This window comes from Cryptococcus depauperatus, chromosome 5, assembly GCF_001720195.1.
Source record: "Cryptococcus depauperatus CBS 7841 chromosome 5, complete sequence".
NCBI lineage: Eukaryota > Fungi > Basidiomycota > Tremellomycetes > Tremellales > Cryptococcaceae > Cryptococcus > Cryptococcus depauperatus.
Genome location: NC_089472.1, coordinates 120,484 through 143,500, shown reverse-complemented (window position 1 = coordinate 143,500; position 23,017 = coordinate 120,484). Strand labels below are relative to the sequence as shown.

Below are 23,017 nucleotides of genomic sequence, written 5' to 3'. Positions count from 1 at the left end.
GATTCCACGAGGCAACATGTACTTGACAGATGTAACTAACACAGATGGTAATCCAGAGGTATTCATATGCTGGGTATACTTTGAAAACTGAAAAGACTGATGAGATGTTTTCCCGCACAAGTCTTTTTCCCTTGACTAATCCAAATCTCCATCTTGTTCTTCGTCCACCCCAACTTCTTTTCCTGTTTCAAACACATATTCTTGGTCCTGCATCATCGCCATCTCTTCCATCTCAACATCTTCATTCACATATCCCGCTTCATATGCTACTGTTTCTGACGCAGCATTTCCTGGTTCAGAGATATACGGCAGGAGTTCCGCAGGTGGTGCTGGAAGGAGGGTTTCATATATTTGATTACCAATAGCGTCCAATTTTTCGGCAGGATTTGGATAAAAACGTGTATCAGCCTCTTCTATTATCTAAACTCCATCAGCACGTATAGGATTTATTTCATTTGCACAATGACCAACTGAATAAAGGGTGACCGGCTCGCCAGGTGCGAGATTGACTAGTTGCAAAACCTCGGCTTTGGTAAGTTGGTGATCTTGAAGCTCATTAGCCAACTTGGCAACGCCATCTATAGTCTGACGTGCAGTTGGTACAAGATCCGAGCAAAGGTATTTGATTACCTGAGGACGTTAGGAAAAAACTCGGCAAGAGTGTCTACCACGCACCTCATCTTGTATCCAAACCAACTCATCGCTCAACCCTCTTCTATCAGCAGTTTGCAGCTCCTTTTCTTGACCTGCACTCAGAGGATCTAGCAAACTTAAATCATCTTCATTCTTATCGTCTCGATCTTTTTCCAACGGGTAAAGTCTTTTGGCCAATGCCTTGTCCCGGGATTTTTTGAGGTTAATGGATTGCGACAGACTGTCATTGTCTTGCTTGAGCGAAAGAAAGTGGTTTAAAACCTCCCGGTTAGAAAGATGTTGTGGAGCAGTGTTGGAAATCTGTAGAAATTTAGTTGCTAGCATTCAAGACGTCTTCATAGTTGCTAGACTTGGGGCCTCGACTACAGGAGCAACTTTCACAAAAGTTTGCTCAATCGCCTACAGCATGCCAACGAGTATGCCGAAACATAAAAGAGAATATGCGAAAATAGGAAACTTACCTTCATTTCAACCTTTACATCTGTGCAGCATTTTTAGCTCACACAAAATAAAGTATAGAAATTACCTCCACCGCCACAACGTGGGAACGGAAGTAAAAAAGGCCGTAGATATGCGACGGGATAAATTCGGAAGAAATGATGAAAATATTATCTTCCGTCCCCTCCACCACGCGCGCGTCGTTTTTGCTAAACTCAACCCGCGTCGTTCTTTATCAACTGCTCTTTTTTTTCTTCCTCAACTTATTTCAACAGTATTTCCTCTACTTCTCCGCTCAGTTGACGTGACCTGGACCACTTGTTCTGAGAGCAATATTTCCAGAGAGAAGCGCAAGCTTGGTCTGTCTACATTAATTAGACCAGACATTACTTCTCATTCCGCCATGGGCAAGAAGGTCGTTGCATCAGGCGGGGATAATGGTCCCAATACCATTTACAAGGTAAGAAGCCCTTCTATAGTGTTGCTGTACCCTATTGGCGCGTGTTTGATGGATATTGCTTACTTGTGACTCTAGGCTACTTATAGGTAAGAAGTCCTTTGATCGCGCCACGCGCGCGATACCGTTTCTTAGTTGACTGATGAATTGACTATGTTGTTCTACAGTGGTGTGTGAGTATAATTCTGGCATATCAGTGAATTGTGACTGACATGTACTGGTAGACCGGTATACGAAATGGTTTGCCGCGATGTAGCGGTTATGCGCCGGCGCGTAGACGCGTATCTGAACGCGACTCAAATCCTCAAAGTCGCGGGTTTTGACAAGCCTCAGCGGACGCGAGTTCTGGAAAGAGAAGTTCAAAAGGGCGAACACGAAAAAGTTCAAGGTGGTTACGGTAAATACCAAGGTATGAGTTTTGCTGTCCCGCAGAGTATATGCTAAAGTCCCGAAGGTACTTGGATTCCCATAGAACGTGGACTCGCACTCGCCAAACAATATGGTGTCGAGGATCTTCTTCGTCCGATAATAGACTATGTTCCATCTTCAGTATCGCCGCCCCCTGCTCCAAAACACTCAATTGCGCCTCCATCAAAGTCACGTCAAACAGCCTCGAGGTCCAAAGCCACTCCCTCAAAGACTGGTCCTCAGTCAGCGGCTGCGCTTCAAGCTCAAGCTCAACTTAGCCGTTCACGCATTCAAGAGTCAACTCCTGATGCTGATACAAGTTTTCGATCGCTTGATGACAGATTGAGTATGACCCTTGAAGACGACTCTAGTAGTGATACTCCAAGCCCTGTTGCAAGTGCGTTGAATGATGATGGCATGAATGCCGATGTAGATATGCATATGGGCATGCCGTTGAATGTCACCATGCCAAACAACATGGACGACATCACATCAAGCTCTAGAAAACGAAGCGCGGCAATGATGATGGAAGATGAGGATCACTACGCTCAACTTCGTTCAGTACGGGGTGCTAGTGCTGTACATACCCCTCAGGATACTCCACGACACATTGGTATGGGTGTACCCGAGGAGCCCCTTGGTCCTGAACAGTATACTGATATCATTCTCAACTACTTTGTTTCCGAAACTTCTCAAATACCATCGATTCTTGTTACTCCTCCGCGTGACTTTGATCCCAACGCGCCGATTGACGACGATGGGCATACCGCGCTTCACTGGGCTTGTGCCATGGGCCGTGTACGTGTTGTCAAGCTCCTTCTCACTGCAGGCGCCTCAATCTTTGCCGGTAATAACGCGGAGCAAACTCCTCTTATGCGAAGTGTTATGTTTTCCAACAACTATGATATGCGCAAATTTCCCGAACTATACGAACTCCTGCATCGATCTACCCTCAATATTGACAAGCAAAATCGTACTGTTTTTCACCACATCGCCAACCTTGCTTTAACCAAGGGTAAAACTCACGCCGCCAAGTATTACATGGAGACCATACTGGCACGGTTAGCAGATTACCCGCAAGAGTTAGCTGATGTGATTAATTTTCAAGACGAGGAGGGAGAGACTGCGCTTACTATTGCTGCGCGAGCTAGGAGTCGTCGCTTAGTTAAGGCTTTGCTAGACCATGGTGCAAACCCAAAGATCAAAAATCGCGACATGAGATCTGCTGAAGATTATATCCTTGAAGACGAACGTTTCAGATCTTCGCCCGTTCCTGGCGCCAATGGCTCTTCCAAAGCTTTAGCTGCCGCATCTGCTGCTTCTGTCGAGAAACCATTATTTGCTCCACAACTATACTTCTCTGAAGCTGCAAGATTATGTGGCGGCCAATCCCTCTCAAATATTACCTCTCACATGCAATCGCTTGCGCGATCATTTGATGCAGAATTGCAGGGCAAAGAACGAGATATTCTACAGGCCAAAGCACTTCTTACCAGCATCCATGCCGAAGTCATTGAATCCGGCCGTTCAATTTCTTCCATCTCAACACAAACAGCACCCCTTGATGATAAACGACGCAAAGTTGAGTCTCTTCAATTATCTCTCCAGTCGAAAATAAAGCAAAACTTGATGAAGGGTTACATCTTATGGCTTGAAGGCGAGCTGAGTCGAGAGCAAAAAGTACTGAATGGGGAGATAGCTGATAATGATGAAGAGAGAGATGATGTTAAGGCTTTAACAACTTTACCTACTGGTGGGGTTGAAGTTATTCAAGCAGAGGAAGAAAAGTTGAGATGGGAGATTGAAGAAAAAAGGAAGAGAAGGGCAGAGCTAGTTGAGAGATTTATCAAAGCTCAGACTGAAGTGAGTCTAGGAAGAAAGAATGTCTTTATCTTGCTCATAATCTCGCAGGCTGGCACAAGTGACCAAATAGCCAAATACCGGAAATTAATATCTGCTGGCCTTGGTGGTGTCTACACAAATGAGGTTGATGAACTTATGAATCAGTTACTAGAGGTAAGACAAATTGGCCTGTATGGTGGACGGCTCATGCTTCTTCTAGAGTCTTGAAGACGAAGGCGATAATCAAACGTACCCTCAGGAAGATTCCGGATCGGCTCCGTGGACTCAAAAGTGAAGGGCTCGGTGAATATTGAAAACCAAATGTTTTTTGTATCGAAAGTGAGCAAGAGGAAAACAATATCGACAGTCACATCCTGTTTTTGTACTACCACAAAGCTATTTCAATCTTATCTTTTGCAGGTGATGTGACTTGATCTTGGGCAATGTTTTTTGGATCCTTATCATTACCAATGCATATTTTTGGCATACAGGCACAAGAAAAGGTAGTCATACACTCATGACCATACAACTTGAGTAACACGAAAAGGCTTAGTTCTTTATTTATGTGCTTGCAATCTATAGCTAGATTCCTGAACCAATATATTGAGTCCTGTCCTCCCAATCGTCTCAGCTGTTCCAATTGTTGTCGCTCTTTAGCCACCGAGCGGTAAACATACATGGATACTCTGCTCTTCATGACATCTCCATCCCTCCCTTTTCTCATCCTGTGGCTTGCGAATCTGAATAAAACACTTTTGACTTCACTGGCAAAGTGTCTAGAAGCTGCAGCTCTTACTCTTCATAACAGACTGTCATGTTTGCCATACCCAAGCTAATCTTACCAGATACAAAAGCAACGATATTCTTGTTTTAATTACAGATAAACCCAGTATAAAAAGCTGCCTCGTTCCTAGCAGGTGGAGGTTTGGTGTATATAATTTTATCTTGTCATTCATTTTCTTGGTTGGCCTAAAAATTATAAAATCTGTCTGATTCTCCATCCTGTTTCCTTATATTTTCTATTCTTTATCATAGCTACAACTTCAAGATACAACTACTTGTTCTTTGCCTGTAAATCAACTGACCTGCAGTGAATCGCCTGAACATAACGCGACTGTAGCAAGTGTGACACGTGTGCTGTCTGTCTTGGGGGTGAATTTAAGATCACTTGGGTGCTTTATTTTTTCTTTTGTTGGAAAACTAGGTAACGATTTCTTCTTCTTTGCCAGAGGTGTAGCTGAAACGGTCGATTAAGAATGGCTCACAATTTGACAACAACGACCTTTCCAACCCTCTTTGAGGCATATCTTCCAGATTTCCTTCATCCGTTCGTCCTCTTATCATATCCTGTGTCGCCATCAGCTAGCTCGCAAGCAACCGAAATATCAGCTGGATCAAAATTCTACGGCAAAGGTCGACATGATGCCTACTTTGTCGCGTTTTGGGCTATCGCGCTTACACTTTTGCGAGAGGTGGTCTTGAAGGGGATCTTTTCACCATTTGCCAGGCTATACATCCATCAACCCCAGAAATCAAAAGGTCAAGAGAGAGAATATGTAATGGCTATGAAGAAGAGAGAGCGTACTATACTGAGGTTTTCAGAACAGGGGTGGAGTTGTCTTTACTGCTCCGTGCTGTGGACTTTTGGAGTGGTTCGTTTTTCACAGTAAAGTATCTGTGACAAGCGCTGATTGAGGATAGTCTATACTTTCCCAATATCATTCTCCGGCATCTAAAGAGCAGTTATGGGGTACATATCCAGCTTATCCCCTTCCTGCTCACACGAAATTATATTATCTTATCCAGTTGAGCTGGTGGTTCCACCAGTTATTCACTATCCACTGTGAGAAGCCCCGGAAGGACCATTGGCAAATGTTTGGTCATCACGTCGTAACTATCAGTCTGGTCATTAGCAGTTATGTGATGAACTTTACGCGAGTCGGTGTTTTTGTCCATTGCCTAATGGATTTTTGTGACATATTTTTGCCTGTAAGACTCCATCAACAACCTCGTTGCCATTGGCTCACCTAATTGCAGCTCGCCAAGATGTTTCGATATCTTTCTGCCACAACACTATGCGATCTCACTTTTGTCTTCTTCCTCATCTCGTGGCTATTCACCCGCCAAATTGGCCTTGCATATGCCATCAAGACAACCTATCTTGATATGACCAAGTTCATTGAATACCGATGGGCTCCTGAAGAGGGGCTATTCCTTACTCGAAACACTCATATCGGCTTCGTCACATCATTGAGTATTCTCTGGATTTTGGCTACGGCGTGGTTCTACATGGCATGTGCTGTTGCCTTGAGAGTTTTAAGAGGTATGGGGGCGGAGGATTCCAGGAGCGACGACGATGAGGAAGAGTTGGAAGAGGCACTCGAGGAGGTACCTGTGAGCGTTGGTACAACAACCGCAGTGGAAACCAGGTCTGAAACAGAACTGAGAAGGAGATAGTCCTGCTTTCAAATGATAAAGCTTTGCCTTTGGTATTTTGCAAGAAAGAGATGTGCGATCCGACAACAAGGAGCGTCTGGGAAGATCCAAGCATATGCATTGAAGTCATTATTTCACCCTTTACAACTCATCGTACAGCTACACATTAGACGTTTTGGTCGATACACTACACAAATCTGTTCATAACCCATCAAGCAGCAGTAGTCTTTTTGAGCCTAAATTTTGAGGCAAGCATTTTTAAACTGGACGTTCTCTTATGTCCTTCACCGGGTGCGTCACGAGATATGGCATAAGTAGGGGAGATTGGCATTTCTCCTGCATATCCCTGACCTCCGGTCGTAGAAGGGGTGAAATGAGCATGAGGGTGTTCAGTCCCATGTCCCGGTTGGATCGGTGCGGTGGTGTGCGTATGGTGCTCATGAGGTTGAGAGTACGTGCCAGAGGGTTGAGCATGGGAGGTAAAATAGTATGGCTGAGCATGATGATGAGACTCGGAAAGTTGTGGAGCGTATGGCTGCGATTGACTGTGATGAGAGACTGGTGCAGACTTTTTGTATGAACGTTGTGTTTGAGTTTGAGAGCGAGGATGGTGATGGTCGCGTGCCCGGGTAGATTGTGAATATGAAGCTTGGACTTGCGCAGGAGTAGAAGGTAGAGAGTCAGCACGATGATTTGAAGCATGCGGAGTTGCCACAGCTGGATGATGAGACGAAGCACTGGGAGCGTAGTAACTTTGACTGGGTACAGATGGCGTAGGTGCTTGAGAACGTCTGCTTTTTCCACCTTGTGCTCGCCCCGAGTGAGAATGAGATTTCTGGTCAGCATCGGCATAATTTTTGTGAACTGGCGGCGCAGGCTCAATAGCCTTGGGCCGCGGCGAGTCCTCTATGGGAGTGATCCTAGGGTGTTCTCTGGCTCCCATGATAAGCGGACGTCCGTCGGGCCTACACTCGTACAATGAGCCATCCACTTTTTACCCAACATATGCTACGAACCCGTTCATCATTCCATTCGGTACTAATTTCGCAAATTTCTCATCCAAGATAGCCCTCTCTTCATGAGTCCAATGCGAGCCTTTACCAACTTGAAACTCGGTAGTACCGGTCGTATGGCCATTGATTGTGGTAAACGACGTAGCGACAGAGAAGCCAAGTGGCCCTGCGCCATGCTCTGATACTAGTTAGCAGCTGGGTGAACTCATTATTCAAGCTAAACATACTCTGAGAGAGTGCTCTCGACGCTTCTCGCCTAAATGTTTGTTCCATCTCTGGGGTAAGAGGACCGTTATATGTATAAGTTTGCCACTACCTCCTCTGTCAGCCTTCTCGCTTGTCCCATAGGAAGAGCGTCTTACGTGCATGTTGCTTGAGAATCTTTCAAAAGGACGAGAATTGAATCCAAATGAATTAGTAGAAAGCATTTTGAATGATTTCTCTTTTAGAATTGTTTAAAACGATGCATTTTATATGAGAAAGATCAGAGTGGCATTACTTTTTTGGTCGTGACGTCAGAAGAACTCACCAGAAATTCCAAACGACTGGAACTTTTTTTTATTCCTTTATTGTAATGATAACATTGAAAACGTACAAAAAAGAGGAAGTCGCTATAGAAACCAGTTTGGAGCTGTCATGAAGACCAGCTTTGAGCTACCTTCTTGAAGATATGTAGAGTTTCTTGTGAGTCGCCAGACTTGAAAATCCACAGTGGCTAAACACCTATCAACCTTTGACGGCAGCTTGAATAGTGGCGATGCAAGACTTTTACGACGTCAAAATGCATGATAGGATTTGCCAACGGTCTATACTCTACGTTCTATCATCTCCCAGCCGAAGCCCGTCGGTCATGACTTGACAAGATTTAAAGACTCTTTTCACTCGGGAAAATTCGGATGCGGAAGATTTGTTTGGTCCGTCTTTGCTTTGATAATTCCCTCACTGGCACCGCTCACCTTGCAGCCAAGCATATAAAGGCAGCAGAGATGGTGATTTGAATCAAGAATCTTTTTTCAAACTGGATATAATCACAACAAAGCACAAAAAGTTTGACTGAATGCTCGCACAACACATTCTCTCTCACTCAACACTTGGCCAGGCGGCCGTACGTAACTGCTTATTTCGACCAGCATCTACTCACGTCCGGAGCTTGTCATTCTCATTGTCTTCTTGGACTAAAAGTGGGAATGGCAAGGCCAGTCTGTCACTCCGTCCAGCCCAGAGAGAGGCCGAAGAGAAGGCTCCAGGCTCCGTGGTTGGCTTTGAAGGTAAAGGCGTGGAAGGTCCTCATTATCAGGGTAGGCTCAACTCCGTGGTCAAATCGGAAATTTCGTGTTGACAACACTGCAAGACCAAGCTTCGGTCAACATTTTAACCAACAGTTCGACTACTGGGGCATGGACATTGTTCAATCCAATCTATACTGAAAGGGTGCGTCAGGCTTGGATCATTGATGATGGCTGATTTTGAATCAGGAGCTTGATAGTGTCAAGGTCGTGACTCGCCCCCCGATCACTGTTGGAGACAAGGCAGCTCACAGACTTGTCTCGTTTTTTCGAAAATGTTTTGACTCTGTGACGGGCTATACACCCTACGAGATACCCAAGTCGATTCTTAAGGAGAAGCCTATACCCATCAAAGAGTTGCGCGCTCAAGGCAAGCTACTTTCTGATCAGGCTTGGCTCTTTCGCATCATCTTTCTTGAATCGATTGCCGGTGTGCCTGGCATGGTGGGTGGCACTTTGAGGCATTTAAAGAGTATGAGACTGTTGAAGAGGGATGGCGGATGGATTCATACGTTGCTTGAGGAGGCCGAAAATGAGAGGATGCACCTGCTGTAAGCTGGTTCAGTGTTTGGCCTCGAGTCAGGTTCTGACGTACAGTTAGCACTTTTATGACTGTCGCTCAACCCGGTCTTTTCACCCGCGCCCTTGTCATCATCGCACAAGGTGTCTTTTACAATGCCTTCTTTTTGACGTATTTGATTTCACCCAAGATTGCCCATCGCTTCGTCGCCGCTCTCGAGGAGGAGGCCGTTCGTACATACAGCCACTGTATCTCTGATATTGAAGCTGGGCTTGTACCGGAATGGCAAGAACGTCCTGCTCCACAAATCGCCATTGACTACTGGCGACTTCCTTCAAACGCCACCCTTCTCGATGTGATCAGAGCTGTGAGAGCAGACGAAGCGACACACAGATTTGTCAATCACTCGCTCGCTAATTTGGACCAGAAAAAGGATTTTAATCCTTTTGCCTTGTCCGAAGCTAGTGCTGAAGAGCGTGGATCCAAATGGGGGTAAGTAGATAAGAAAAACTACAACCAGGGATACTACTGAGGTCTATGAGCTGACAGTATTGCCATAGCTTTACACGGGATGAATCTGCCAAATTTGTACAAGAACAACAGCAAAAGCTCATAGCTGCATCAAAGGAACAACAGTAGCCAGCAGCAAATATGCGTTCTAGACAATTTCCGAAATCTGCGAGAGTAGTTGTAACAACATATGTTATGTAATTTATCATCCCTTCTCCCTAATCTGAATTGCATATATAGTTTTAATGTTGATAATGATTTTGTAATGAAGAGAAAAAACGATGATAGTAAATTATATAGCCTCCCCTTTAAGTGTCTACTTGTACCATTCTTGCTTTTCAATCTCTCGTTTCCTCAGATTTCAATTATAAAACTTTAGAATAATCTCAGCCCATCAAAGAATCTTTTCTTCTCGCATTAAAACAAGCAGTTGCTCCAAAAAGCCAGCAGAATGGCCGTTGTTTCCACCCCATCGCTCACCCTATATGTGGCAGGCCTTGAAACAAAAACAAAAAAGCCTGAATTGCGACAACAGCTTTATGCCTTGTTCACCCCTTATGGAAAAGTGCAAGTCATCCTTGTCTTTGAAAATCTGTCTCTTCATTCAACTGACATCTCTTTTGGGATGTAGAATTGATGTGATAGCGAAAAAACATGATGGCGGAAGAGGTCAAGCTTTCATAGTTTTCGAACAACAGGTTGCTGCTACATCGGCCATGCGCGGCTTGAACGGTCAGATGTTCTACAATAAGGAACTCGTATGTATCCTTCTCCCGCTTCGCTTGTTAAATACCAGAAATGAACCAAGAATAGAGGATAACATATGCTAAAACACAATCCCATGCTACACTCGCTCGTCAAGATCCTGCCGCCAGTAGAGAAGCAGCAGCTATCAAGGCTGCCAAGCTGACTGTCTCCCGCGCACAAGATGAATATGAGCAATTGGAGAAGGAGAGACATAATGAAGAAGCTGGATTGGCAGGTGAGAAACGGCCTCTTGAAGATGGCGCAGACGAGGAAGGACGGGGGAAGAGGATAAAGAACGACGAGGAGATGGACATTGAAATAGAGGAAGGTGAGTATAGAATACAGAAAAAGGGTGAATTGGTGGAAGCTGATACTCCTTATTTAGAAGAGGAATAAGAAAATAGACTATGTTTTGATCACGACGATGATGTACAAGTATTCTCACATAACAGCCTATTCTCCATAATAAAGTAATGCTTTCTCCAAAATGTGCTTCAAAGTTATAATCGTCAGTTTCAGCTTGTCTGAGCGGTGATCAGACGAAGGAGTTCCATGAAAGCTTTGATAACGATAAGTTATTGGTCTGCTCGAGTGGAATAGGAGATCTCTAGCAGATGTTTCCCAGTACCACTAAAGTCAGATCAAATGACACAAGCCTCCAAAGCGTATACGCCAACTATCAAAGTGTTTGAAGAAACCCATATGCGTCAAATTGGCACCAAGAGATTAGAGAATCCTCAGTTGTTAACGTTTAACCATACAGAGCGACCTCCGCTCGATAAACGACCAGTGTTGGCCGTCAGAGACCTAATCTAGCATCTACTCTTCTTCGATCATGGTTTTGGTGGTGATTGATTCATGAAGCTGTATCAACCCCGGTCCTGGTATAGTTTCATCTGTAAGTTCTCATGGTTTCCTGGTCTTGCCAAAATAGACTTTAAACTAAGGGCGTCAGTAAGACGAGTCAAAAAAGCTGTTGTGTGCTGTACGTCTTATGACTCACTAGGTAGTATGCGTTTATACTAACAACAATACTATCAGCAATAAAATTTCGATCAACCCTACCGCTATAACGGAGGGTCAAACACGACAACATGAACCCAAACCATGAGACTAGACACCAATGGCAAGAATATCGAAGAGACAGGCTGGGACTAGAACTCCGAGTATGAACACAGCTAGAGCAAGAAAGGTGTGAGTTGTTATGTTGAAAGGGATATAAAGAGTTCAATCCTTATACTGGATATTTACCTATACGGGACGCTGATCACGAACATCACGATAAGGGGTATTGAATGAGAGACAGAATGGGTAGGGTGAACAAGTCTATAAACACTAGCAAGCACGAATTAGACATGCTTGATGTTGACAGAGCAAGGTTGTTCTAGCGTGTATTGTTCGTCTGGTAGGAGAAGATGTATAGTAGTAACACCAACTTTCCATTTTCTCCTTCTTGTACTTACCATTTGGTGTTTTCCGACCAAAACCAATGTTGAGCGTTGGAATTCAAACAGTTCAATTGTGAGTAGTCTACAGACCTTTGTATTTGCTCATTGTCTCTTTTGCAGCATGATTGATAACCGATTCATTATTTTTTGTAGACTGTTGAAGGAGAAGGTTTGACCGACTTTTCTACTTCACAATCAGAACGACCAAGCGACCAAAACTACAAATGGATCCTTGGGACTTGTGCTGATACGACATGGCCGTATCATACAAGACGGACTTCCCCAACCCCTTTCTCCCGGCGTATGTGGGCTAACGGCTCAACGACTTGGTCCACATATCTACTTACCATTCACTCATATCCTCCCAACCATCAAGCACTCGTCTTATGGAATAGAAAGAAGGCATGGTGTTTGCGCAGCCATAATTGGCCCTACCTTCTGGCAAGGCGAAGGAAGCACCCAAAGGTGAATAAATCTTCAAGAGACCAGATCCCGTATTGTAGCTTGGATGACCCCCTTGCTGTGTCCGAAACGCAACCCGAAGCTGGCCTACCGACTCTCACTCACATAACCAAGGCAGAGCGAAGAGACAAGAAGAAGTCAGAAAAGCCCTTCCATTTATTAAATTATCCTATACGCCACATTGTCCTTCTTATTGTATACCACGGATAGCCCTATTCTGAGCTCGCCTTCCAAGTACCCTGTTCACTCCGTGGACGACCTATACCCACAGTAAAGGTTGAAATACTCCAAGCTTTGAAGGATAGCAAGTTCATCGAAGAAGGAGAGGGATGGGAAGGTTGTGAATTCGAGAAATGTAGGCAGACAAATAGGGACGTCAGTGGAGAGGGTCAAATGGTCAATCTTTGAGCGAGGTCAAACCGTCGCATGAAAGATGGAGGCGAAGACATGGGAGACGGATGAAGAGATCCCAAGGAGCTATTGCAAAACTAGAGACAGTACCTATGGAAGAGTAAGATGAGCAGCAGCGCCCAAAAGCAAGCGAAACAGGCGAGAAACCTCAAGAATTCCCATATCCCCAATGGATGAACTCTTTATTGCCTCCTTCTATTCATCTTCTTGCATGGTCTCCGATTTCTTTCCACTTTTGATCTTCAGCCCACCCTCACCTCTCGACCTCTCGATCTAGAACATATGAAAAAGACGCGCAGTATTGGATAGACGAACACGATTATAGAAACTTTTACAAATCAGATGGCAGCAAGCAGACTGAAAACCACATCCGTACGGTCTGGCAAGCCTACTTTTCGTCAAACGCGGATCAAGGTGTTGGCGACAGAATGGTTGTGTCCCGCCTGGTAGACACCGCTTTCTTATGGCATCAAGTCCACCACATCATCGCTGTTCTGTTCCTCATAAGGGACCAACGAGAGCGCCTCTATGCTCATTCAAGACCTCCTCCATGCGGAGAAGTTTTCGAGTCAACCAAACTATACGATAGGTCACCCCTTGCCGCTCACGTTGCACCAACCTGGGTACAAAACAGGTAAACGTAATGAGGAGTTTTTGTGCCAGGATGGTTCTTTTCAAAACTTGTCTCCTACAGAGAAAGAGAATAAAACGAGAGAGGCGAATGCTGGAATGGAGAGATTGGCAAAAACATTGAAAAGTGGCGAGGCAGAAAGCTGAGCTCAACGCATGGCAACTTTTTGGGTCTCTCCGTACACTCGTTTGGACTCTCCGCTTGTCACTGGATACATACAGACTAGCAAATAGAGAGGCAGGATTGGTCAGAAGAAGTGACAGGAGGTGATAAAAGGAAAAGGCAAGAAGAGAGAAGGGAAAATAGAAATTCGTGAGAATAAAGTAGCCATAGAGTAGCTATATAGGTATTATACTATGTTACTCTTTAGCTCTCCTAGGAGAGACTTCATCAGGTGTTTGCAAGGACTGACCTTGGTCATTTTGGAATTCCGTGACATGGTCATGTGGATGTAGAGACTCTAACAATGAGCGTCTAATTAATTTAAAAGATTGTTGCAGTGAGTTTTGAGTAGAATTCCTCCCATCGCTCAGCCGTAAGGGGTAAGGCTCGAGGCTCTGGACCCCTTGGAGCGTTCCTCTGGTGCATCGGCATGACTCAGGAAAGCGAGGTGGAGAGGAAGAAACCGTTTAAAAATGTTTGTGGGCCATAACAAGTTGGCCCCATAGTCGTTAGTGGTGTTGTTATAGAGAGATTCTTCTGAATGATTAATTGATGGAAGGTAAGCCGAGGGTATATCGGCTTCTCGAGGAATGGACTTGAATGGGCCAGCATCTCATTGTAATGGAGATGTATCTATACACAAAATGCGTTCTATTGATTTATTTTCGCTTCTATATGCTAAAAAGATAATCAGCGATGAAATCGTATCACTACATACTTTTCTCTCTATTCTCAGATTCAAATTCACTTGGTTGTTATATATTTTCACATACGAAATTCTGTACATCGTGCTTTGAGATACTTTCCATACTATTTTCTCTACCTAGCCTTCCTCCCTTGGCTAGTCTCATGACATTCCTAACATCTAAATGCCCAAGTAGGTTGTGCCGTTCTTTGAGACTGTTGAATTATGCCATTCATAGGGGTAAAAGAAAAGAGAAAGAAAAGACATTGAATGACCTTTGTATATCTCTTAACAGAGATAATTCTCATTTGCGTAACTGTCTCTATCCACCCCATCTCGCTTAGCTAGATCACCCCGCTCTGAGAATGTGAAGGAAATTGGTGGATCAAACACTATTCTTCGGATCCTTCCCACTTCATGTATTATTCTCTGCGATACCCATGGCCCATTGTTTTGTTTGTCATGTCTACACCTTCGACTCTTCTCCTATCCCATTCATCCTGGACAGCTACTTTTACATTGGTCGCCGACAAGTTTTCACGAAGCCACAGGGTCTGCGTTAGTATGTTGTATGGATTCGGGTAATTCCAGTGCCATGGCATAGGCGATCATGTATTCATCCGTAGAAGATTTTCTTGCCGACCTGATCTGAAGAAAGGTTGAGCTTATGTCTACCATCCTCCTCGTTGGATCCTCATCTTCCATCGTCGCGCCTTTCCAGATTTGCTGTCAGAGTTGAGCTTGTACTGTGCCTACTACCGCAGAGTATTGGCTCTTCATCTCCCATAAGTTCACGGGATTTGGGTTGGTGAATGATCGACTTTGTTCTGATAAAGTGCAATGAACTCTTTGAGAAAGGGATTGGGAAATAATTCCAAAGGTTCTCTTAGCTTCCCTCAGAGCAGTTGCGTCCTTGGCATTTGGTGTTGCGCTAGGATAGATGTACGGCGGCTTCTTGATCTCTAGCTCTTCTACAGACAATACAGCTTGGAATGGAGTGCTCTCAGTCGGCATAGTTTTCGGATCCCAATAAAAGTACGACATGGTCGCAGTCTGAATGGATGTGTTTTGACATGATTATTATTGTAATTTTCTTTCAGTTGCGTCTTGGATATATGCCATAGAAGTATGTCTTTGTTATTTGTCGTTAGATAACGAGGCTCATAACCTGTTGGATGGTAACGACAATTGTATCTGCCACGTTCAAGTGCTAAGGTATAAATCAATGGCTTACCATTCAACATATTTCTTAGAAAGTACTTTTAATCTAATAAATCGTCAACACATCTATTCAGTGGATAATGACGTGGTATTGAAAACAACCCATCTGCTTGTGATAACACTTCATCCGACCTCCACCTCCACCTCCACTTTCTTGATCAGCCACTACTATGTATTACTAATTGACATGGTTGGAGTTTGACAATGGACAAGTTTAAATAGTGGACTTTGAAAAGTCACTTTTGCAATTACATCTATTCCATTTGCAACATCGTTTTACAAGTCTCATCAATATGTCGGTTCCCACCACAATGAAAGCATGGACCCAGACCGAGGTATGTTCAAGCCCAATGACAGTTGCATGGATGCGCTGACATGAAATTGGATTCCCTAGTCCAACTCCCTCTCCATCACGGAGATTCCTGTGCCAAAGCCTCAAGCCAACCAGGTTCTGGTCAAGGTTGCGTATGCGGCTCAGGTGCGTGCATGCTCAGGCATCAGTCCTGCTTACGTGTTGTCGTTTTGACATTTGGATTGCAGAACCCTACGGATTGGAAACATGGCAACTTTCTCTCTTTACCTGGCGTAATCAATGGGTGTGACTTTTCGGGTACCGTTGTCAGCCTTGGCACGCATCTCGCCTCTCCTCTCAAGGTTGGAGACAAAGTTGCCGGTTGCGTACATGGCGGCTGGTCCAAGGAAGAAGGGTCCTATGCCGAATATGCCATCGTTGAGAGCGACCTTTGCTTCATCGTCCCAGAGTCTCTCAAGCCGGAGGAGGCTGCGACGTTTGGTGTTGGATGGGTCACTGCCGCCCAGGTGAAGCGGAATGACATTATTATACGTGGCAAAGGGTAATCTTGGTTTTAGACAATCGTCCAACGTCAAGGCAAAGCTTTCCCTCCGGCTGATACAAAGGTTTCTGGCCATCCATGGGTGATTACAATCCGTAATGAGGCATGATCGTGCTGACTATGTGAAATAGTACATCATCTATGGTGCTTCAACCTCTGTTGGTCTCTTTGCTGTCCCGCTTGCCAAAGTCTTGGGTTATCGTGTCCTCGGTGTTTGCTCTCCGCATTCTTTTGATTTAGTCAAATCATACGGAGCTGATGCGGTTATCGACTATCACCACCATGAGAAGGCCATTGAGGATGCTTTGAAGATCACTGATGGCGGTGTTGAATACGCACTAGATACCATTTCCGAGGGCGATAGCTTCAAGCTCGTAATCAATATGATGGGTAAGAAAGCCAAGCAACTGAATGCCATTCTTTCTGTCCCGGAAGAAGCGAAAAAGATTAATCCCAGTTTGAAAAGCGAATTTACAGTGATGTACACGCTGTTTGGCAAGGTAAGCATTATCGTTTCAGAAATGTACCTGCTGACGTACATGTAGGCTTTTAACTTCATGCCTCGAGAGTCAAACAAAACTCCCATTCCCGCCAGCAAGGAAGATAGAGAATTTGGTGTTGAGATTTTCAAGAAGACTCCAGAATTGATAGTCAAGTATGGCCTCAAACCCAACCCTATTGAGATCAAGGGTGGCTTTGGCGATGTACTCGAGGGACTGGATGATTTGAAGGTATGTTTTCATTGCTGTCATTGGTAACTCTTTTGGACCCTAACAATTGTCATAGAATGGGAGAGTTAGCGGTAAAAAGCTTGTCATAAAGATTGCTTAATACTTGTTCTGGGCATGCAACGGAAGGTATTAGAGAATATTGCAAGGGAACCTTGCAATGACAGGGCCATACATCAGCCTGTTTGGTTAGCACCGTCGCGTTTTCTGTAGCTGAAATTAAGAGTTAACAATTTCTCCTGAATGATCAGCAAAGCATGTAAAAGCTGAAATCACCGTCCAGTATACAGCATGACCCTTCTCTCGTCGGCTTTGCTCTATTATAACGCTCGAACAGATATGTGCACAGCCCAAGAGCTTTCTAATAAAAATCAGTAGCTATATATATATGTTACTTGTTATATATATATGTATTGCTTGTATAAAGTATATGCAGAATAAATAATTAAATAAGGAAGAGTTAGGCGATCACGTGACCTAATGTAGATAGATCACAATTCCTTTACTTCGACACTTTCACTAACCAAGAACAATGGCCTTGCATGAGTTTGCTACCTTGTTACGCCATTAGGCTTCCAGCTGCTGTCTCATACCAGCAAACCTGAAATGCCTGTTGGCGTATGAATGATATTTGAATAACCAAAGACGGAGTCGGATTGATACGAATGATCTATTAATCTCTAGTGTCAGAAACCACGAAATGCTTCATGCTCGATGTGAACGACTTGGCGAGGTCAGTACTTTATCATTCAACAGGCAATGGTGACACCCACCAAACCTTTATCCGCCACAGAAGAATCAACATCAACTGCATCTCCCAGGCTGCGAAAAAAAAGAACGACTAGCAGCAGAGTGTCATGAATATTACCAATAATTAATATCCACGCTCTGTACCAAAAGGTCACAATAATGCAATCCGAGTTGCATTCCTATCTATTGCCTACATCCCATGGATTAATTCCAAGGTTCTGACACATGGTTACAGTACAAGGCCGAAATGTCTCTAAAGGTAATATTGCAGCAAAACCGTCCATTCCGATGTTCATATCCCAAGCCATCACCCAGTAGATGGTGCTCTTCGACCCTCTCACCTATAACAAACGTCTACAAGCCGCCAGACATGAAATGAAAAAGCTCTTATCCTAGAAACACGCAGAGGAGCCAATACACCAGCAATAGGCGCAGGAAGGATACAAACAGCGTTCATGGGAGCAGAGCCGTAGTGTCAGGATGATGTACAAAGTCGGGATAGAAGAAGACAGGATACAGTGTATGGGTCAGAAATGATATAGTGGGTTGAACTAAAACCTGGCTGAAGGACGTAGAACAGAGAATACATAAGGGATGATGGTTCATAGTTCCCCAGCGAATCAATCTTACAGCTGTCTTTGTCTATTCCAGATAGATATATCTTGTCCCAGCACCTCGAGTCCAAAGCCCAAGAATAATCCTATTCCTGACACATCGTTGCAGCTTCATAGTTGAATAGCGACAAGACACAAACAGTTTGATAATTGATCAACACATCCTACTGTCCGAGACAGGGTTAGTCTTGGGCTTGGTCAACTCGTCCTTGGGACTTGTTGTACTCAAGTATCTACGTAGCATCAACTCTGACAGCTACCCAAATTCATTCTCCCGGGAGTTATCAACAGCAGCTCCTTCCATATCTCTTCGACTTCCATAACCGTCACTCAGCTATGGCACTCGATTAAACCCTTGACTGTCAGTGTTTTTGAAACCTGTACGTTGACGTTCTCCTCGACTAGCTTTGGAATCTCGAGAGCTTGACAAAGGGAGCATCCGTTGTGATTGAAAAGCTGAAAGGAAGCAGCGTTATGATATTTGCTCCTGGCAAGACGATGAAAGGTGGATGCTAATCAAGGCTCCCATCTGAGAAGACATTTCTGCGTATAAAGCGCAGCGCGTTCACAGCACTCTGTCCATATCTGAACAAAACGGAAACAAGATGGTACAGTTTACAACAATCGTTGCTATGGTGGGAATGCCTTTGCTGGGTAAGTCAGGCGTCCTCCTACAACGGTCGTCGTTGACAAATCGTCCAAGTCATGGCAAGCCCTCTTGCAGAAACGCCAACGGATACCACCACGACTGATGCTTCTAGTCTAATGCCTTCAGACATACCTCGCCCAACGAGTGGCCCACTCTATAACCCGCTGGTCGGTATATCCTGTCTCGGCATCGCAACGCATGACGGCGCCGGCTGGTTCACCACGACTCTCTGCGCACTTGCAGGTGCCAACCCTGACAAAGTCAACGCCAGTATCCACCTTGACAAGGGGACCTACAACAACGCGGAGAGTGCTATCTTCAGCGTCTACGACATAGATGGGAATGCAAAAAAGTTTCCTGTCAGTTTCTTAGGCGGCGGAGGTCCAGGTATTGTAAACTCGGGCAACAACGCTTGGTAGGCTTAGGAGCAACATTTCCGACTGTACACACTGACAGCAGACAGGTTTGCCGGTGGTTTTAGGAGCGCGGTGGTATCCGCAGGCGTAAAAACCGGCGAAATAGGAGATGACGGAAAGGGTGTCGTGAACAACCAACTGTTCAATGACACCGGCAGCAGTGATGACAAGTTGGTAGCGGCCGGTGAATGGGGTTTCAAGTATCTTACCGGTGTGGACGCAGAGAAGGAAGACGTCGCCAAGGACGGCAAGAACTGGGGTATGTCTTCAAGCGAGGAAAGCATGGCGGCTGATAAAGAGCGTAGACGACTGGATGGACAAGGCCTACGAAAATCCTGTCATCATCTTGACCAACGACAAAACCACCGCGAAAGGTCTGGAGCCCAAACAATACTACACTGTCTATCTAACGAAGAATGAAGACAAGACGTAGGTGGTTGGAATCTCTAGTCAGTCGCTGACAGCTTGTTCCCACAGCATCTCCGTTTGGCACACCACCACCGACCCGAATGATTTGCTGAATCTCTTCATCAAAGTTGACTCGAAAGAACTAAAAGAGAATACCCGGTACTTGTATCACTTGAAGGGTTGGGCCAAATACTGATGAGGAGTGTGGGAGTTGTTGGGATGGTGTTGTGAGGATGATGGAGAGGGAAGGTGAGATGGTGTATGTTGAGGAGGTGTAGTGGAGTGGTGGTGGCAGAAGCGGAGAGGATATAAAAAACGACAATCGTTGATAGCTCTTGAAGCATGTATCTAGATAGCTGCCTTCCATTCACAGACCCAACACCCGACCGACGTCCTGACAGGTGTATAACTTGTATATTGTTGAAGAGTGACCAAGTTGGAAGCTTGCATGACTGTCAGGATCTGGGTTGGGTGTTGGGTAGAGATCCTTGAGACAGAGTTGTCTCTGCTGAGATGTCAATCTGGAGTAGACAAAGACAGCTGCTTTGAATTATTCTCTGAGGATCAATCAACTATAGTCCTGTCAGGAAGAAGGTTAATCTTGGGCTTGGTGAAAGAGTCCTTGGAACGAGTTGACTTATCTGAGATATGTATCTAGCATAGGTACAGACAGCTACCAAGATCCATTCTGCCAGGAGCTATCAACAGCTGCTCCATCCTTATCTTTTCGACTTCCACGACCGTCACTCAGCTACACCACTCCATACCATGTCCCGACATGCTGCTAGTATAGCGCTTGATAAATCTCTGCCAGTGAGAGTCCTTGAAGTCTCTACGCTGACGTTCTCCTTTACTAGCTTTGGAAACTCGAAAGCTTGACAAAGGGTGCATCCGTTGTAAATGAAAAGTTGAAAGGGAGCAGCGTTATGATACTTGCTCCTGGCAAGACGATGAAAGGTGGATGCTAATCAAGACTCCCATTTGAGGAGACATTTCTGCGTATAAAGCGCAGCTCTTTCACAGCACTCTGTCCGTATCTGAACAAAACGGAAACAAGATGGTACAGTTTACAACAATCGTTGCTATGGTGGGAATGCCTTTGCTGGGTAAGTCAAGCGTCCTCCTACAAGCGTCGTCGTTGACAAATCGTCCCAGTCATGGCAAGCCCTCTCGCCGACACTTCAGTGACGACGCCTCATGTTTCCGGTTCTACGTCTGCGCCGCCAGTAAGAAACACTGACAAAACGAGCGGTCCACTCTACAACCCGCTGTTCGGTCTAACCTGTCTCGACATTGAAACGGATGAAGACGCCGCCTGGTTCACCACGACTCTCTGCGCACTTGTAGGTGCCAACCCTGCCAAAGTCAACGCCAGTATTCACCTTGACACGGGGACCTACCTAAATGCGGAGAGCGCCACCTTCAGCGTCTACGACTTAGAGAAGAATATACAAAAGGTTCCTGTCAGTTACAAAAACGCCGGAGGTCGAGGTTTTTTTGATAACTCGGGCGACGCTTGGTATGCTTATCTGTCACTTTCCAGACTGTACACACTGACAGCAGACAGGTTTCCCGGTGGTTTTAGGAACGCAATCATATCCCTAGCCAAGAAAGGCGGAAAAGACGTACTAGGCGTTGGGAAGGATGACAAATCCAATGACATCCTCAGCATAGGCAAAGAGGATCCGGCAGATGCCGGTGAATGGGCTTTCAAGTATCTTACCGGTATGGATGTAGTAAGGGAAGACGTCAACAAGGACACCAAAGACTGGAGTATGTCTTCACGCGCGGCAAGTATAGGAGGCTGATAGAGAGTGTAGAGGACTGGATGGACAAGGCCAAAACACATCCCGTCATTATCATGACCAACGGCAAACCCATGGCCGCAGGGCTGGATGCCAACCAGTACTACACTGTCTTTTTAGCGGACACTACAGGTTTCGGCGTCATCTCCCTCTGGCAAAGCACCCCCGACCCGTATTCTTTTCGTAATCTCTTCATCGAAGCTCAGCTGGGTAACCTGAAAGATAGCACCCGATACTTGTATCACTTGAAGGATTGGGCCAAATACTGATGAGGAGTGTGGGAGTTGTTGGGATGGTATCGTGAGGATGATGGAGAGGGAAGGTGAGATGGTGTGTGTTGAGGTGGTGTAGATGAGTGGTGGTGGCAGAAGCGGAGAAGGTATAAGGAAGGACTGCGGTTGATAGCTCCCGAAGCATGTATCTCGATAGCTGCCTTCCATTCACAGATCCCACACCCGACCGACGTCCTGATCAGTGTATGACTTGTATATTGTTAAGAGTGATCAAGTTGGAAGCTTGCATGACTGTCAGGATCTGGGTTGGGTGTTGGGTAGAGATCCTTGAGACAGAGTTGTCTCTGCTGAGGTGTCAATCTGGCATAGACAGAGACAGCTGCTTAGAATTATTCTCTGAGGATCAATCAACCACAGTCCTTTTTTGTATCTTCTCGACTTCTGCGGCGGTCATTCAATCATCCCACTTTTTCAACCTACATCATCTCCTGACCTCCTCTCCATCATCTTGACAATAGCATAAAGATGCTCATACTGTCTGCTTGTGCAAACGCTGATGGCGTACAGTTGTAATGGATTTGAGCTATTGGATAAGATAAGTATACTGTTGGAGATGATAAGCAAAGATAAGAACGGTTCGCTGTATGCAACTGTTTTATTATTATCATAAGAGACGAGTTGTCGCAGAGATAGGGGAGTATTGGATGGCTGAAATGGCAATCCAATGTAGCTCCATTGAGAGCATCAAGAGGTGACTGAGGACTGTGGCTTGGTGTGGCGGCTGGTTTTCATCCAAAAGATTGCGACTAGAGATGCGGTCTCCTCTAACTACGATAATAGTGTGATATGCGTACAGGAAAGACCATTCGCTGATCGCTCCTGTCGTTACAGCCTGACACATGATTTTGAAAGTTTGATAAAGTGATTGCTTAATCCAACATATTATATTGTCTTGGAGCGATAGGTTGCGAGCCATGAACCCCTTATGAGAAAAGTTAGAAATAGTCTATTCTTTTTATCAGTCCATAGCCACAAGCTATTGTGAGTATTTAGTAAAAAACGACGTCAATGAGAAATTGTTACTTCCACAGCTTTGCGATTTATCGACAAAGTGTACCTTTTCAGATTGCGAATTTACGGATAGCGTATTACGAACATGGTATATTCCGGCTAAAAAATTAGTCTCGTGCTCTCCAGGAGCTATCAGGAACACATAGATCCACACAAAG

At 45.0% G+C, this 23,017-nt stretch overlaps 9 protein-coding genes across 9 annotated transcripts; 7 read left to right on the top strand and 2 right to left on the bottom strand.

The window, feature by feature from the left end:
• Window positions 1–135: 135 nt before the first annotated feature.
• On the bottom strand, window positions 136–978 carry L203_104204 (uncharacterized protein; the record flags this gene model as incomplete). The annotated part of the gene is made up of 3 exons (XM_066213592.1): window positions 136–420; window positions 472–630; window positions 676–978. The coding sequence occupies 3 exons, from the start codon at window positions 976–978 to the stop codon at window positions 136–138; spliced, it is 747 nt and encodes a 248-aa protein (XP_066069689.1).
• Window positions 979–1,495: 517 nt separating this feature from the next.
• Window positions 1,496–4,094, top strand: L203_104203 (uncharacterized protein; the record flags this gene model as incomplete). Its single annotated transcript, XM_066213591.1, has 6 exons — window positions 1,496–1,552; window positions 1,685–1,722; window positions 1,774–1,958; window positions 2,004–3,820; window positions 3,869–3,973; window positions 4,020–4,094. 6 exons carry the CDS (start codon window positions 1,496–1,498, stop codon window positions 4,092–4,094), a joined length of 2,277 nt encoding a protein of 758 aa, XP_066069688.1.
• Window positions 4,095–5,055: 961 nt separating this feature from the next.
• L203_104202 (uncharacterized protein) lies at window positions 5,056–6,256 on the top strand (the record flags this gene model as incomplete). Its single annotated transcript, XM_066213590.1, has 3 exons — window positions 5,056–5,451; window positions 5,501–5,788; window positions 5,837–6,256. 3 exons carry the CDS (start codon window positions 5,056–5,058, stop codon window positions 6,254–6,256), a joined length of 1,104 nt encoding a protein of 367 aa, XP_066069687.1.
• Window positions 6,257–6,446: 190 nt separating this feature from the next.
• Window positions 6,447–7,676, bottom strand: L203_104201 (uncharacterized protein; the record flags this gene model as incomplete). Its single annotated transcript, XM_066213589.1, has 4 exons — window positions 6,447–7,200; window positions 7,252–7,426; window positions 7,476–7,560; window positions 7,611–7,676. The coding sequence occupies 4 exons, from the start codon at window positions 7,674–7,676 to the stop codon at window positions 6,447–6,449; spliced, it is 1,080 nt and encodes a 359-aa protein (XP_066069686.1).
• Window positions 7,677–8,305: 629 nt separating this feature from the next.
• On the top strand, window positions 8,306–9,693 carry L203_104200 (alternative oxidase, mitochondrial; the record flags this gene model as incomplete). The annotated part of the gene is made up of 5 exons (XM_066213588.1): window positions 8,306–8,546; window positions 8,600–8,679; window positions 8,724–9,085; window positions 9,136–9,546; window positions 9,615–9,693. The coding sequence occupies 5 exons, from the start codon at window positions 8,306–8,308 to the stop codon at window positions 9,691–9,693; spliced, it is 1,173 nt and encodes a 390-aa protein (XP_066069685.1).
• Window positions 9,694–10,015: 322 nt separating this feature from the next.
• On the top strand, window positions 10,016–10,707 carry L203_104199 (uncharacterized protein; the record flags this gene model as incomplete). The annotated part of the gene is made up of 4 exons (XM_066213587.1): window positions 10,016–10,131; window positions 10,196–10,322; window positions 10,378–10,639; window positions 10,697–10,707. The coding sequence occupies 4 exons, from the start codon at window positions 10,016–10,018 to the stop codon at window positions 10,705–10,707; spliced, it is 516 nt and encodes a 171-aa protein (XP_066069684.1).
• Window positions 10,708–15,624: 4,917 nt separating this feature from the next.
• Window positions 15,625–17,016, top strand: L203_104198 (uncharacterized protein; the record flags this gene model as incomplete). Its single annotated transcript, XM_066213586.1, has 7 exons — window positions 15,625–15,666; window positions 15,726–15,809; window positions 15,872–16,150; window positions 16,202–16,267; window positions 16,317–16,685; window positions 16,731–16,916; window positions 16,972–17,016. The coding sequence occupies 7 exons, from the start codon at window positions 15,625–15,627 to the stop codon at window positions 17,014–17,016; spliced, it is 1,071 nt and encodes a 356-aa protein (XP_066069683.1).
• Window positions 17,017–18,882: 1,866 nt separating this feature from the next.
• Window positions 18,883–19,946, top strand: L203_104197 (uncharacterized protein; the record flags this gene model as incomplete). Its single annotated transcript, XM_066213585.1, has 6 exons — window positions 18,883–18,931; window positions 18,981–19,097; window positions 19,299–19,341; window positions 19,390–19,601; window positions 19,648–19,771; window positions 19,820–19,946. 6 exons carry the CDS (start codon window positions 18,883–18,885, stop codon window positions 19,944–19,946), a joined length of 672 nt encoding a protein of 223 aa, XP_066069682.1.
• Window positions 19,947–20,834: 888 nt separating this feature from the next.
• L203_104196 (uncharacterized protein) lies at window positions 20,835–21,824 on the top strand (the record flags this gene model as incomplete). Its single annotated transcript, XM_066213584.1, has 5 exons — window positions 20,835–20,856; window positions 20,906–20,976; window positions 21,208–21,269; window positions 21,318–21,523; window positions 21,571–21,824. The coding sequence occupies 5 exons, from the start codon at window positions 20,835–20,837 to the stop codon at window positions 21,822–21,824; spliced, it is 615 nt and encodes a 204-aa protein (XP_066069681.1).
• Between the last annotated feature and the right edge of the window lie 1,193 nt (window positions 21,825–23,017).